Genomic DNA, 17,790 nt, shown 5'->3' with positions numbered 1-17,790 from the left:
AACCTATAATTTCCTAGCTAACATTTATCCTATATATGTTTAAATGTGTGGCAAATAAAAAAAGAGAATTTAATCTTATAATTCACTTTTTGTTTACTTGTGAAAAAACATTTTTTGTTTTTTATTTTTATTTTTTAAGAAAATTGGAGTTTTCATTTTTGCATGAAAAATAAACAAAAACAAGGAAAACACATTCACCTGAAAAATAATAAAAAACCGTTTTTAAATTTAAAATAATAAAAAAATACTCATCACTTTTATAATTGAAAAATAAGTTATTTAAAAATTTATTTAACACTTAATTAGTTTTACTAATATAATTAATTTTAAATATTTTCAAAATAATTATTTAGTTTTAGTTATAAAAATATTATAATATATTTTTTATTAAAAGATTCATTAATTTTCATTTAAAAAAATTAGAAAACAATATTTTATTATAAAATAAAGTATTGGAAAACATCTTAAAGTTGTTTTTGAAATATTAGTTAAATATTTGAAAATTATTTTCTAGTTTCTTATTAGGGGAAGAAGGAAAATAAAATTTATTTTATTTTTATTAAAAAAATGTTTATTTACTTTTGATTATTAATCTTTAATTTGGAGAGAAATTGTTTTTCATAATAAAATTAAATTTATTATTTCTTTTTAAGTCTATTTTAAAATATACAGTGCAAAATGATAAATTTATCAGAATTTCTTTCTTTCCTATTTTATTTTTTCCATAGATGGAAAAATTACTTTATTCTATTTTTATTAATTTTTATTCAAAATCAATTTAATTTCTATAAATATTAAATTTTTAATTTAATTTAATTTTAAATCTATTAAAAATTTACCCAGAGTAGAATTGATTGATGGTCCAATAATTGGAGCTGGTTGACTATGACATTTTACCAATAATTGAGGGATTGGATATTTAATTTCTCTTTTTAAAAATTACACGTAACCATTAGCTCTAAATTTTAATATTTATTTATTTATTTATTTACTATGTGGGGACATATTCAGAGAAATTTGGATAACATTAAAGATGTCTACCCAATCCTTATGTGGTGCCATCCAGGATGGAAGTACAGAAAGAAATCCCTTATAAATCAATAATATAATATTTATTGCCCAATAAAAAATAAAATTTATTTTTTATCACTCTATATAGGGTGAACATTCGGTCGGTTCGGTTCAAAATCAAACCGTACCGAATAAATCAAAATTTGAAATTTTAGTATTTATAAAAATCGAACCGAACTGATTTTGGTCAGAAATCGAATCGAACTGAACCGGTCTGATTCGGTTCGGTTTGGTTCGATTTAATCGATTTCGATTTTTAATAATTTTTTATTTTTTATATTTTATTTTTAATATTTTAAAATTTAATTAAAATATTTTAATTTTAATATGATTTAATTTCTCTATATTATTGAAAAAATATATTATTATCACTAATCGGTAGGGGTGAGCATTCGGTCGGTTCGGTTCAAAACCGAACCGAACCGAATAAACCAAAAACCGAAATTTGAGTGTTTATGAAAACTGAACCGAACCGATTTTGGTCAGAACCCGAATCGAACCGAACCGGTCTGATTCGGTTCGGTTCGGTTTAATCGATTTCGATTTTTAATAATTTTTTTATTTTTTACACTTTATTTTTAATATTTTAAAATTTAATTAAAATATTTTAATCTTAATATGATTTAATTTCTATATATTATTGAAAAAACATATTATTATTACTAATCGGTTCGGTTCGATTTTTTTGGTTTTTTCTGATCAAAACCGAATCGAAACGAAATAACCAAAATTTTTAAAATTAAAAACCGAACCAAAATATATAAAAAACCGAACTAAATTTTTAAATCGGTTCGGTCGGTTTTTTCGGTTTGAACCGAATACTGCTCACCCCTACTAATCGGTTCAGTTCGATTTTTTCAGTTTTTTTCTGATCAAAACCGAACCGAACCGAAATAACTAAAATATCTGAAATTAAAAATCGAACCAAATCGAAATATATAAAAAACCGAATTAAATTTTCAAATCAATTCGGTTCGATCGATTTTTTCAGTTTGAACCGAATACTGCTCGCCCCTATATATATATTATAAAGTTGTAATATAAATTCCGAGATCTCACTGTATATATAAATAAATATATATATATATATATATATATTAGTAATTTTTATTTTTATTATTATATAATTTAAAATATATAATTAATATAATCAAATAATAAATTTATTTTTCAACATATTTTTTATTTTCTAAAGTATTTTAAATATTTAAGAATAAAATTGTTTTCATCATTTAAGAAACAATTTTCATTTAATAGTTTTTCCTTTATTTAAACATAATAAAAAAAGTTTCTAATCTTTATCTTCTTTTATTTTTCTTTAATTATTTTCTTCACACAATCTTTCTTTCTTCATATTCTTCTTAATTTATGATGAATTTTGAATTTAATTTTCTATTTTCACATTAAATTTAATGTAATCATTGATACGTTTTATTTTGTTAATTAACTATTTAATTCTCACAATTTTAATACATTTACATTTTTCATATTTTAAACATATAACCATTAATAAAAAAAATTAAAAATAGTTTTTAGTTTTTAAATAATTTTTCCTAGAAAAAATAATAATATTGAACACACCATACCTCAGTTTGGTTGAAAAGTAATATTATTTAATAATAGAATATTTACTATTTAGTCTCTGTGTATTGTCATTATTAATAAATCAGTCTCTATATTTTTAAAAATATATTAAAATATTCTTATCTTTTCTCTCCGCCAACGAAATAGTCTTTTCATCCTTTTTTTATTAAAAATAGATAAGTAATAAAAGAGAAAATTTTTAAAATCTAATTTTGCTCTCAAATAAAACTCTTTATTTAGTCTCTAGATATTATTATTATTAACAAATCAGTTCCTATATTTTCAGAAATCTATTAAAATGCCCTTATCTTTTTTCATATATATTAAAACGTCTTTATTTTTTTCATATATATTAAAACCTTCTTATCTTTTATCAGTTCTATTAAAATGTCATTATCATTTTTTTCCGTCAACTAAATAGTTTTTCTTCCTCAAAAGAGAAGAAAAATAAAAGAATAAGAAAAAGAAGAAGAATAAGAAAATGAAGATGATGATAGAAAAGAAAAAAAAAAAAAAAAAGAAGAAAGAGAAGAAGAAGATGATAATGAAGAAGAAGAATTGCCTACTTCTCCTCCTCCTCTTTCTTAAAGAAAAAAAAAATAGAAAATTGAAAAAGAAGAAGAGGAAGTATCGAAGATGATGATGGAAAAAAAAAAGAAGAAAGAGAAGAAGATGATGGTAATGAAGAAGAAGAATTGCCTACTTCTACTTCTCCTCCTCCTCTTCCTTAAAGAATAAAAAAAAAATAGAAAATCGAAAAAGAAGAAGAGGAAGAATCGAAGAAGGAAAAGGAGAATGAAAATGAAGAGGAGAAGGAGAAGAGAGAGGGTAATTCGGTTTTTTGCTATATTTGTAATGATAGAAATAGACGGAAATACTATTTCGTTGATGGAAAGAAAAAATAAGAACATTTTAATAGATTTTTAAAAATATAAGGACTGACTTGTTAATAATAGCAATATTCAAAAATTAAATTATAAATTTCTCTTTTAATAAATGAGAAATAAGGTTGTGTGATGACTTAAAATTAAGAGTTGAATTAGTAAATTGCATAATTTAATAAAATAAAATAGTTAGGCAATGCCTCCATATTAGACCTAAATTAGCCAATTTGCAATTGTTTAAAGCCTTACTAATATCATATCCAATAATTAAGTGCGTACCTAAATTTCAAAATCTCTATTATTGAATATTGAAATTGTGCTTTAGATAAGCATTGACAAAATCTAAATATAGAAATTAATTAATTTTTTTTAAATTTGAAAATTGAAGATCAGAGGAATAAAATTTGAAATTTCTTAAATTTACTCAGATACACTTATTATTGGATTAAACTTCTAAGTGCAATTAATTTTAATTGAACAATGTTCCATATTTAATAGTGGTTATAATATAAATAAATTATATTTATAAATCTATATTAATTTTTAAAAAAAAGTTTATAATACTAGCAAATTGTATTTATAAGTATATATTTATTTTATGTATATATATAATTATTATCTAAAAATTTTAGATATTAGTTTTTATTCTTTTAATATTATTTAGTGTCTAAATGTGTTATTTCAATAATTTTATGCTATAAATTTGATTTTTTTAGAGAAATAAATTTAAATTTTTAGTATTTACATATACTAATTAAATATTTTAAATATATTTATTAAAAATTTCTAAATATACAAAATTAGCGTTCTATTAAGTTTTTTGTTGCTTCAATATATCTTATAGTTAAAAAATTTAAACAATATGATAATTTTTTTAAGTATATAAAATAATATTAAAATAATTCATATTTAAAATTAATTATATATTTTATAATTTTTTAAGTTTGTTAGTTAATAATCTTATCTCAAAAATTTCAATTGTTTTAATTATAAAATATATATATATATGAATGAAAATCTATACAATTATGGATAATGATTTTATTATTTAATTTAATATAGATTTATTTAAAAACATTAAAAAAATTTTATTTTTTGAGATGGGAATCGAAAATTGAAAGAGTTGAATCTGATATCTATTTATTCTTATATACGTACGATCAGACTAATATTTTTAAATAATATTTAATTTTATTATTATATATATATATATGAATGAAAATCTATACAATTATAGATAATTATTTTATTATTTTCAAACTATTTATAAAATCAATAATTGTGTTTAGATAATGCTAAGAAGTTTTTTTTTACGTTTCCCTAGGTTTAAATAGCTTTCTTATTTTTCTTTTTAATTGAGTTTTTATATTAAGTACAAGAAATTTGTTATTCCTATTTTTCTTAATTAAAATGCAAAACCCATTAATGTAGAATAATTAGATTGAATGAAATTTTATTTTTATCCTTCAAATTTAGAGGTGATGTTCTATTTTATCCAAAATTAAGTTTTGTTGTCTAATTATTTAAAAGTTTTAATTTAGGATCAAATTTATTTACTCTTTACAAAAAAAAATAAAACAATAATTTTCAAATTTTAAATATATGATTTTCCATTTGGTGTTTGAATATCTGTTACAGGATATCCTTTTGTCTTTGATCCTATTGGGCCTAGTCCACTTCTGGCAATCAACCCAAGTCTCGCCCAATTTGGCAGTAGACAACGTAGGCCCAGCCACGAGCCGGTTTCGGGTTAAAATCATTGGTTCACAGATGTTTCAGATCAAAACAGTTTTCATTCGAGATGCTTCCGATTCTAAACGGTTTCCGTTCCAAAATTATCACAGTTTAAAGAGATTTCAATTCCATTTCGATCTTTGAATTTTTTAAAACTATAATAATACTAATCTTGAATTCGTACAAACCGTTTCGATCCTACATCAGCAGTCTGTTGATAAATCATAAACTATAGAAACAGAGACTCTCTATTTAGAATAATTTTTTTTCCGTAAGAATTTAATTTATTTAATTTATTTTTTATTAAATTAAAATTTTTTTATATAATTTAATAATAATTTATTTAAATAATTTTTTCATAAAATAAATCATGTCTAAGTCGGACATTGCGGGTTGTGGGGTTCTTCACGAGAGCTCGTCCCCAGTTCTCTATGACATGCTGAGGTGGATCTACAATGGGCAGTGGGGGGCAATACGCAAGTGCTCTCACTGACCCACTTATCTTTTTAGATTTTTATTCGATTTGTTTCCATTTAATATAATCTAATTCATTGACCCCATTTATTTAATTACATATTTTGTTCTAATAGTATTTTACAGTTATTAAAATATTAATTTTATGTTATTAAATAATACAAATTAATTAATTTTAAATTTTATAACAGATAGTGAGATAAAAATATTTAAAAAAATAATTTTAAAACACGTAACTTTTAAAAATATAAAAAAAAAACAGAAATTTATCACAAGATTAGTGACAAAAATCTATCACAAGATTAGGGACAAAAGTTTTACTGTTTAAAAAAGTAAATTTTATATTTTAATTATTTTTTTAAATATTTTTATAATTTTATGTATTAAAATATTTTTATGATGAATACTTTTTTTAAAAGTACTTTTTAATATTTTTAAAAGTTTTAATAAAATTTTTCAGCTTTTAACTTTAAATTTTTATTATTTCATTTTAACTAAATATTATTAATTAAAATTTCTCATAAAATTTAATCAATTCTATATCATTAGATATTTAATGTTCTTTCAAATTAATCTTGTTTCTGTACTCGCATATATTGCTTCACTAGTAAATATTTGTAAATTTACCACTGAAAACATTTACATAGAAAGTTTGTTTAACATTACAGCTGAAATGTTGTTGAAAAAAAAAACATTCCTAAATATATTATTTAAAAAATATTTAAAAACAATTTTAAATTATTTTTTATATAATTTATTTATAAAAATACTGAAATAACAAAACAGATTTTTCGAAATTACTTTTCTTAACAACATTTGAAATTATTTTTTTTTTTTAAAAAAAAAAACACTTTTTAGACTTTTAAACTTAATAGTCAAATCATTAAATTTATTCTATTATAAAGAGAGGCTTCAAGTAAGGTAAAAACAGAAAAAAAAAAAAAAATAGAACTCAAGAGTTTACGAGTTCTTGTGTATCAATAATTATTATTGGCTACATAAGTTAGCAATCATAATGTTTTTTAAAATAATATTGTATCTGTCTTGTAATAATTGTTATTTTAGAGATTTTTTATTTTAAATTAATTATTATTTAAGAATTTTAAGGTAATATTAATTTTTATTTTTTATATATTTCATTCTTTATTCACTTTACTTTTTTATATATATTAAAAAATAATTTTTTTATTAATTTTTTAATTATATTTATTTTAAATACATTAAATTTTATTAAATATTTAAAAATATTTTAAATGCTCATTTGAAAAATAATAATTAATAAAATACTATTTTAAAAATAAAATAAAATAAATAGAATTATAATAATTAATTTATATATTACTATAATGTTAAAAGGAAAAATGAATAATAATTTTAAAAAGAAAAGAAAAGAAAAGAAGGGATATATCCTTATTGGCTCTCAAATCATTTAAAATTTATGACTATTTAACTTTTCTAAAATCTAAGGCTATTAATTAATTTTAGTAGTTTTGGTGAATAAACCTTAAGTTGTCTCCTTAGGCACAAAATTTTAATGTCTCCTTAGTTATAGAAAATAAGATTTATGCGTTTATATAGAGAAAGCATATAAAACACTAAATAATCTCTCTTAAATCTTAAGTTATTATTATTATTATTATTATTATTATTATTATTATTATTATTATTTGAAAGAAGCATAAGGTATGTCTACTTATAGAAAATAATTTGCAATTTTTCATATTTTAAATTCTAATATAACTAGTTTTCATTTTTTTATGAAAAATAATGATATGGAAAACATGTTCACATGTTATTAATAAGTAAAATAATAAAAAATACTCATAACTTTCATAATGAAAAAATAAATTATTTATTTTTTTAAAAAATAAATTAGTTTTACTTTTATTTTTTTTAATGTACAAATAATTTATTTTCAAATAATATAACTAATTTTATATTTTTTAATAACTATTATTTACTTTTAGTTATAGAAATATTATAACTATTTTTTACTATAAAAATAGTTATTGTTTTCTAAAATAACTGATTTTTTTTTTTTATTATAAAGGAAAACTGTGGAGAACAACTTAAAACTATTTTCTAAATCATAGTTAAATGTTAGAAAACTGGAAAAAAGTTTTCCAGTTCTCCATATGTAAATACAAAACTCTCTTTTCTAATTTTTTTAGAAAAATTTTTCAGAAAGTTGGCAATTTTCTATAAGTGAACATATCCTAGCTTTTCCATTTTACTTTATTCAACATTTTACTTTATTTATTAATGACCATATCTATAATCGCGGTTCTAATATATAAAATTAATACATATTTAAATAAGACCAAACTACATTACATAATTCTACACTTTACTATTGTATATTGCGTAACAAGAGTTCAGTGAAGTCTGAAATTCCTTCCTAATTAAGCAATGACTTAGCTTAAACATGGTGCTAAGTCCAACTTCTTTATGGTGACTTGCTTTCTTTATTTCGGAGTTGTGGAAAAAAGAGTAGCACACTTATTAAATTCAAGATTGTGAAACAATCAAGGAATAAAGACAAACTGGGGAAGAAAAGAGAAGAGGCTGCCAAGAAAAAGAACGAGGGAAGTAAAAAAAGAAGGAAACACAAGAGAAGCATCCGACTAGAAGAATCCAAAATGACAGTGATGAATAGAAAGAAAACTACAAAAATACAGAGTTTCCCCACGAACTCTCAAAGAATACTGAATACAAAGCAAATGTGGTTATCCCCAGGCAGAAATCAACAAACCACTGTCCGCTAAAATCACAATAATAATAATTTATACCAAACAATGGTAAAATAAAATAAAAAATATATCAAATGTGGGTCCCGTGCTAAATAAGAGAACATGGGGGGGGGGGGGGGGGGGGGAGATTAAAATGATACAGCAGGCGGAGCTGCAGCAGCAGTAGCAGTGTCACATGATAAACATCTCTCTCTCTAGAATATCAAAGCCATCAACGCCAATCCCGCTGCCAATCCTCCTACCATCTTCTGCAGGCTCTTAATCGTCTCTGCTCCGCTCTACAATTTGGTTCAACAAATTCAATATTTCAATTTTACCCAAAAGCAATCCAAATTAAAATTGAGCTCATCTGAATTTCTAATTTGTATTTAGGAAAATACTAATCATAGTTGATCTGAAATCTGAAACGGTCAATTTTGTTTCAATCACCTCGTACAATCGGGCGCATCACAGGGAACTCAGTGGACCCGGGTTCATATTATGCAGAACCAACATTCACAATGGAATTGACTATGGTCAACACCTCATTACAGAAGCGTGCATCTCACTCGCTGAAATGCCGCGTTCATCAATAATCGCGTTACAAACAAACTCTTACCAGAACCAGTAAATTAGATTTGAGAAGCACTAAGCATGAGATTTGAGAAGCACTAAGCATGCTTCACATTTCTCAGTGACAATGTAGCACCGACCGACATTATAGCCTTTCGGCAATGGCTTAACTCGAAGCACAATGATCGGCTCATCTTTAGAAAACTTAATCAGTTTTCACTATTATACGCCGCGGATCTCTTTAGATCCGGGAGTGCATTGCGCTCCAGAGCATGTTATACAGTGGCCTAAGCATAAATTAATTAAAAAAGGCACAAAAATGTACCTCATCAGCCACAGAGGGTCCAGGTGAGTTGGCTTCAGCGCTAGGTCCAGGTGACTCGGTTGGTGGAGCAGGTGGGCTCGACAACTCAGGAGCAGGAGCTGGAGCAGTGTGCTTCTTCTTCGGCTTCTTTTTGCTTGGAGTCGGTGCAGGAACCTCTGCTGTAGGTGCAACCACCGGAACAGAAGGAGCAGTTTCAGGAGGGGAGCTTGTTGGTGGAGTAACTGGTGCAGGTGCAGGAGGAGATTTGGCTGGAGATTTAGCTGGCGGAGAGCTCACGGGAACTGGAGCAGGTGGCGAGCTAACCGGAGTGACGGCAGGTGGCGAGCTAACAGGAGCGGCGGCAGGTGGTGGTGTAGCCAATGGAGTCTGAGCCGGAGCTGGCACGGTTTGTTTAGTAGGTGAAGCAGCCGGTGGTGAAGATACAGGAGCGGTAACTGGAGCAGGTGATTTAGGTTTTGCAGGAGCCTTAGCTGGTGCAGCAACAGGCGCTTCAGGGGTCACCGGAGTAGCAGTAGGAGCCGACGTGGGAGCTTGGCCACCGACACCAGCGACAATGACACACATTAATGCTACAGTAAACACGCTTTTACGATCCATTTTTAGAGAGAGAAACAGAGAGAGGAAACCAAGTGAGAGCAAGTTAGAGAGCTAACACTCAGCATAAGTGACGGTATTGTATATATAGGCCCGTTTTAAGCTAAGAAAATAAGAGTAACGGACGGGTTTGATTGATCTAGATGGATTAAAATCAAAGGGACCCACCACACTAGTAGCCGTTTGATTAACGCATAAACATATGGACCCCACGTAAAATAGTAATATCAAACGAGAAGCTAGTAATGTGACGCCCGACACAGTAGAAAGTACCATGTGATTAAGGAGTAATTTGATTAGAGGGGATACACGTTAGTAATATACTTTGGCTGTGGCTTTATCACACACATTGGCGTCAAAAGGATTCTGTGTGATGGTTTAGGTGTGGTGTTATTTTGGCGAAGGGGAATTGATACAGCTGTGATGATTTTGGTGGGGACGATGCCATTTTGACAAACCAATAATTGAAGCCCACGTGGGATATTGACAATAATTGTTGTGGAAGTATGGTAACTTTAGTTGGATTTTGGTTCCACCGTCATAAAAGTGGGACCTATTGGAAAGCTGTCTCGATGTGCGTGACTCGCAAACCCCAGCTTTTGTTTTCTTGGCAGTACTTTGTATTTTTTTTTAAAGAAAAATAACTTTTTCTGTTGTTGAAATGTAGCATAACTAATAAATTTATTTTTTTATTTTTAAAATTTAATATTTTAAACTTTAAAATTTAAATTTATTAAAATTAAATGTCTTTTTATCAAACATATATTAATGACATAAAAATAATTAAATTAATATTTTTAAAATCTAATATTTTAATTTTTAAAATTTAATTATACCAAATTCAAAAATTTCTCATATAATCCTTACTCAATGATATTTATCTGAATGCTTGTTTATCTATTTGATTTTATTATCTCCCCATCGTCTTACATCCACTATCATTGCACTATCACTCGTTACTTATTGTTTTCATTGCCTGCCATTGGTTCCATCGCTTTCTACTAGGGAGTGACGACGATGGGACTTCGCGATTTTAATAAAAACAACAAGACAATAAGGTGTTTCTTGAAGCGTTGATGGTAATAATAATGACAATAATAAGAGATTTTTCACGGCTACGATGAAGACAGTCAAAATGAGAATAGGTGTTTTTTCTCAGCGACGAAGAGGAATGTTCCTTTGGTGGTGGCAATAACAAAGGCTTCTCCTTCGCTGATGGTAATGATAAGCCGACGACGAGTACGGGAGAAGAAGGAGAAATTAATTTGAGAGAAAGAAGAGAAACAGGAGAATAAAAAGGATAGAAGAAAAAAGAAAGGAGAATATGAGTATTTTTGAGATAATATTTTATTTTTTTTTATTAGGTCTAAATTATTGCATAAAAAAAAATTTAACAGTGGGATCTTGAAATTGAACGAATCAAATCTCAGGATGGAAATATTAAATTTTAAAAATAAAGAGACAAATCTGTTAATTATGCTAATTATGTTTTATACTAAGAATGAAAAAAATATTTTTTTATTTTTTAATATTCTTAATTAAAAAATAAAATTTTTTAAAAAATTTAAAAAAATTATTATTCTGTTCATATAATATATAAAAATTTATTAGTTAATTTTCAATTTTAAAAAATATATTCAAATATCTTACGTTTAAAAAAAATTTAATACTTAATCTCATCGTTAATTTTAGTTGTTGAATATTATAAAAAAAATTTAAAATATATTTAATATGAAATATTAATTAATAAATTTTTTATAAAATTAAAAACTAATTAAATATTTTTTCTTCTAATTATAAAAATTAATTAAATTATAAAATATTTAATAATTAAAATTAATAAAATAATTAATTAATAAAATTTTAAAATCTTATGAATGTTTAACAAATTTAAAGTTTTAGAAAGTATTAAACTTCACTTATCTGTCTCACTTTTCTATGGTAAGAGAAACAATTTACTTTTTTTAACTCATGATGTTGTCTATGAGCCGTTATCCATAATGACACCTTGGTACTTACATGACTAATCTTAGAAGAAGGAAAAAAAAAGAGTGGGTTAAGACACTTAAACCATGACCTTTTTAACCCTCAAATGAATAAAAGATAAGGTATTAAAAAGTTTAGAGATATTAAAATTGACATAAAAAAATTAGATAAGAGATATGTAATTAGAATATTTTAAGATAATTTTCGTTATATATTTAGATTCGTTTCTTTTTATTGGATAATCTTTTAGACTTATTAAATGGTTAAAAAATTAATATTTAAATAATCCAAATGACAAGGACATAAATAAAAAATAAATATTAATCTCAATGAATTTTAGTCATTCAAATAATTATCTACAGTATCAATTTTCAAAAAGGCTAAAAATTAGGCACAAAACAAAATTGTATTTCTTCAAATTTTTTTTAAAAAAAAATTATATTTTGTCACTTTCGGAGACTGTGAGAAACCTCTATTTTAAGAAAATAATTAATTGAATTAGATAAGATTTATAAAATTGAAAGAGATAAATATAGTGGATATTAACAAAATAGAGTTGAGACAGCTAACAAGTGTTTTACATAAGAAAACAAAGATAATTATGGATAACTATTATTTTTTATTTATCCAAAAGAATCTTAAATTATTGTTTCTCTTTTTTTTTTTACACATTAAATTATTATTTTTCTAGTATCGTAAAAAATTAAAAAGAAATTTACAAATTACATTATAAAAATTAAGGAAATTTTGCATGTTTTAATTTTTTTTATATTTTAAAAATTAGACTATTTATTCCATTAATTTTATTTATATCACACAATTAGGCTATATTTAATAAATGTAAATATTAATATTATATTGAAAAAAATAAAAATATAATGTAATAATAAATTCAATAATAATTACAATTTTATGGTTGTTGATGTGACGGTGATATTAGTGATAATTAGTAGTGATAATGATAATGATAATAGTAATGTATTTAAATATTTAATTTAGTGATAAATATATTTAAATAAATTTGTGAAATTTTAATTTTTTTTTTTTATTTTTAATTTTTAATTAAAATAATAATAATAATAATAATAATAATAACTATTAGAGTTTGACGGTGACAATGTTAGTGATGATAGTAATAGTAAATCGCTAAGTGGCGGTGATGTTAAACGTAATAGACAGTGACACGATAGTAATAATAGTAATAACGATAATAATAATGGTAAGAGTGATAAATAGTAGTAATTATTATGACTATGAAAATAATAATTAATAATAAATAAAATAAATGAAAATAAGTAACTATAATTATATTCATTTGTATATATAATTATCATGAGATTATTTAAAGTGTAATGGATTACATTATATAATTATTAATACATTATAATTTGATTTGCATTATCAGACAGAGTAGTTAAATTTGTATTGTAATCACGATTTATTACATATTTGATTATGTGATACTAAATATTATTTTAAATTATTTCGTTATTTTTACTATTAGTTATTAAATTATTTATATTTTTTTCATTAATTTTATAATTAGTTGCAATATTCAAATACTATATAATAATTTATATTGAAATAGCGACAAAATAAAATATATGAAAATATTAAGTGGGCGAAATAATACAATTTTATGAATAAAAAATATTAAATTATTTTTTATGCTACTAAATTATCGTCCAAAATAAATTATAAACTGTTACTGTATAACAAAATCATGTGGCATGAATCACGTATAGATAATGTGATTTCATCCGAGAAAAGTAAAATTCAGACAACTTAACTCTGATTTATCATCAAGACTCGTCCTCTTCTGAATAGGTCGAGTCTCAGCATAAAGTTACCGTTAGCAGACACAATTCAACAGACTTTCGTTGCGTCTGTAATTATGGGATCACTGACCAGTTAATCCGGTGAGATCCTTTATCAAGCAGCCAGCCACATCATCGCCGGATTATTAGGAAAATATTATATTATCTTCATTTTCTTACAGTATAAAAGGGAAACAATCATAAAGGTAAAGATACTTGATTTTTAAATAACTACACTTGAATTCTAAGTAATTCCTTATAGTCAACCTATTTTCCAGTTTACTGATTTAAACGTCGGAATGACTACTGTGGACACCCACCATCTCACATTCTCTTTCTTACAGATTTAGCCAATCACAGCATAGTTCTGTTTTCCGATCGCATCATTTGGTTCCACTGCTAGGAGTTTCATTAAATCATTCATGTTCATTTAGATTAAAACCAGTCTCTTATTCGTTTTCTATTAAAAAGAAATTTCTCTCTTTTCTCTCGAAATGGCCGGTAGTTCATGATATGCTGCTAAGATTGTGATCAATGAGGGCACCATCATCTCTTCCACCCCTGGTTGTGGGTAAAACATGCCCTCAATGATCAATGAAGCAGATCTCAACAACTTGACCAACAAGCAGATGCTTCAATACATCCAGAAGTTGCAAGCTACTCTCAAGCAGTATAAGGCTCAGAGGGGGACGTCAGTTACAGTTCCCAAGGGAAAGGAAGAAGCCCTTATTAACACTCCAAGGACTCGTATAGAGGCAATTAAGAGACAGTTCGAAGAGAAGGCCGAGGTCGAAGAAGATGAATCAGACGATGCTCCATAAGGTATAGACTGGAAGCTGGTACGGGCTGTTCAAAGGTACCCGAAGAAATAAGAGGAGAAAATTGGCATGGAGGATGCCTTGCCCTATTCAAAAGAAATTTTGACAGAAACTTTTCCAACCAAGTTCAAGCTACCTAGCTTGGACAAATATAATGGAACAACAAATTCTAGAAGTCACTTAGCGATCTTTAGGACGACCATGCAGTTTCAGGACGTCAATGACTTTGTATTGTGCCGAGTGTTTCCATCAATACTAACAAGTTTTATTAAGAAATAGTACCAACATCTGAACTCAAGTTTAATTCAAAACTTTATGCAGTTCGCTATATTATTTAAATCCATATATATTACTTATATACCTTCTAAAAAACTCTCCTCTAACTTACGGAAGATTCACCAAGGAGAGGGCGAGTCTTTAAAGAGCTTTATCTTACGGTTAAATGCTAAAGCAATACAGGTGGAGGAGTTAAATAATGAGATAACGTATGAAGTACTAAAGAAAAGAACACACAATGTCAAGTTCATGGATTTTTTGATAAAAAATCCAACCACAACATAAAAACAGTTGATAGACAAAGTCCAGAAGTATATCAAGCTGGACGAAATCCAAGCATTGAGGGAGAACAAGAGGGCGAATAAAAAATAAAATAAAAAATCGGAGAGATAAGGATGTGAAGGAAACCACAAGAGTAATCCCATCTCCCGAAAGAGGGATGACCAAAGTAAGTATAAGAATTATACTCTATTGAATGACTCACATACATGTATTCTAATGTGGATTAGAAAGAAATAAGAAAGTCAGGTGGCCGCCCAATCTCAACCCCAAGAAAGTAGAAAGACAAGACAGGACCAAGTACTGTCGTTTTCATGAAGATCACGGTCATACAATAGAGGAGTGTCAGCAACTGAAAAATGAGATCGAAAGGTTGATAAGGGACAAAACTCTTTGAAAGCTCGCCAAAACAGGGTAGAGAAGAGAGGAGACCTGAACTCGAGACAACGATCCCTGAAACCACCCCTGACAGGGATTTTGTGGGGATTATTCATGTAAATGTGGAAGGACATAGTGATGATCAAGGAAAATAAGCAAGCCACAAGAGATGTAACAGCCGGTCTAGTAAGCTCGGCGAAAACTGAAAAGGACTATTTAGGGTCTCGAAGGTTATTCGCGTAGGATCTTATAGGCTGACTAAATTAGATGGCTGAGTCATATAATACTTATAACCTGAAGAAATTTTATGAATAATAGTTAACAATGTATTTTTTTCATATATTGTGTTCTTCAGTAACTAGGAACAATGGGGTTGCCTTCCTCAAAAATTTAAGGAGCATTCATGACAATCCGGGCGTCGTTCCCGCTAATCAAGGCCATAAGGCAGGTTCCTCCAGGCCAGATCACAAGGCAGGTTCTACCAGACCACAATCTGAACATTGATCTCACTAATTAAGGCCACAAGGCGGGTTCTGCTAGACCACAATATGAGCGTTGGTCCCACTAATCAAGGCCACAAGATGGGTTTCGCCAGGCCAGGTCACAAGGCCAAAAGGCGGGTTTTAACAAGCCAGAAGATCCGGCATTAGTCCTACTAATCAAGGCGTTCATGCAGAGCCACAAGGTAGGTCTCGCCAGGCTCAACGGCTGGGTGTTAGTCCTTTATAAAAAGTTCTAAGGCATTTGATGACCATGTCCACAAGCCGGGTATCCACCAGGCTCAATGACTGAGTGTTAGTCCCATATAAATGTTTCTAAGGCATTGGATGCCCACACATAAGGCTGGTATCCACCAGGCTCCATGATTGGGTGTTAGTCCAATATAAATATTTCTAAGGCATTGTCTGACCACACACAAGGCGGGTATCAGCTAGGCTCAACAATTGGGTGATAATCCCATATGAAGATTTCTTCAAGCCATTTCATGCCAAAAGGCGGGTATCTGCCATGCCACAGGTCTGGGTGTCGATCCCGTTCTACAAAAAGGATGAACTATTTTATGACCAGTTGTTAAATCAAAAGATCTAGTATTACGATCGGGTGTTGACCCCTTAGCAATTTGTATCAATTATTCAAGTCTGGATTGATAAATAAATGAAAGAGGGTTACAGACAAGTATCGATCATACAAAGCACGTAGAGATAATAAAGATATGACAAAATATTTTTCATTAAAAACTTTGAAAGATTACAAAGGGAGAGAGATGGCTTCAGGAGTCTCTAATACATCAGCACTCCCTACATCTATTATATTTTCTACAGGGGCTTGGTCATCCTCATCAATCCTCCCCTTCTCATGTTCGTTCTTGTCCTCCTCGTCTGGAAGGATATCGTCTATCCAAGCAAAGTCCTCAAAAGGAAACCGCTTCATTAGCTCATTCTTCACAGAATCTTGGCCCTCGATCAACATCTCTCCTTCCCAGGCCATCGTCTCTTGAAGCTCGGCCTCTAGTTCAGCAATTCTGTTGGAGGCGGCCTGGTTCTCCTCAACCTGAAATTGCAGTTCCTGAACTTGGCGCTGAAGTATGACCACTTGATCCTCAACACTTTTAGTCCAATTCTCAGGGCAAGTTTGGAAGCATTAGCCTCATCTAGGTTTGCTTGGAGTTTGTCTATTGACTCTAGAGTCTCTTTCATTGTGCCTTCCACCTCGTCAACTCGAGTCTTCAGTCTCGAGTATTCCTCAATTAGGATTCTCCTATTTGTTTCTTGAGCACCGAATTCTCATCTTAAGACCCTATTACTCTCGTTGGCCATATAGGCACAGAGGACACTCTCCAGAGTAGAATGCATAATGTTGTCAAAAAGCTCATTTGTCTCGACCTTGTTCAGGCGACGACGGTCCCCGGGCCTTAGAGCATTCTTAGTTAGTAGGATAGTTAGCCTGGGATCCTCAAGGAGAGAAAGCGTTCAAGTTATCACCAGTGACAGGCATTGGATGCTAGGAAGCCACAAGGAATCAACCCCCACAAACATAGGTACGGGCTTAGTAGAAGTGGGGACTGTAATAGAAGGCTCAGGAATTGGGACAGATGCAGAGGTACCCATGGCAGAAGACTCCGACTGCAAGAGAGCCGACTCTTCTATTATAGGTTGGGGAAGAGGAGGAGGAAGCATAATCACTTCTTTTGCCCGGCGAGCACGCTTTGAAAGGGGGCTGATTACCCTAGCAACAACATTGCCTTTACGGGCAACACATGTAGCTTTA

The 17,790-nt window shown here is 28.2% G+C and overlaps 1 protein-coding gene across 1 annotated transcript; it reads right to left on the bottom strand.

The window, feature by feature from the left end:
• Nucleotides 1-8,372: 8,372 nt before the first annotated feature.
• On the bottom strand, nt 8,373-10,036 carry LOC110630578 (lysine-rich arabinogalactan protein 18). Its single transcript, XM_021778118.2, has 2 exons — nt 9,375-10,036; nt 8,373-8,775 (listed from the first exon to the last, which is right to left on the bottom strand). The coding sequence occupies exons 1-2, from the start codon at nt 9,969-9,971 to the stop codon at nt 8,692-8,694; spliced, it is 681 nt and encodes a 226-aa protein (XP_021633810.1). The 5' UTR covers nt 9,972-10,036; the 3' UTR covers nt 8,373-8,691.
• Between the last annotated feature and the right edge of the window lie 7,754 nt (nt 10,037-17,790).

The sequence above is a fragment of the Manihot esculenta genome, chromosome 13 (genome assembly GCF_001659605.2).
Source record: "Manihot esculenta cultivar AM560-2 chromosome 13, M.esculenta_v8, whole genome shotgun sequence".
Lineage (NCBI taxonomy): Eukaryota > Viridiplantae > Streptophyta > Magnoliopsida > Malpighiales > Euphorbiaceae > Manihot > Manihot esculenta.
This window is presented reverse-complemented; position numbering and strand designations above follow the sequence as displayed.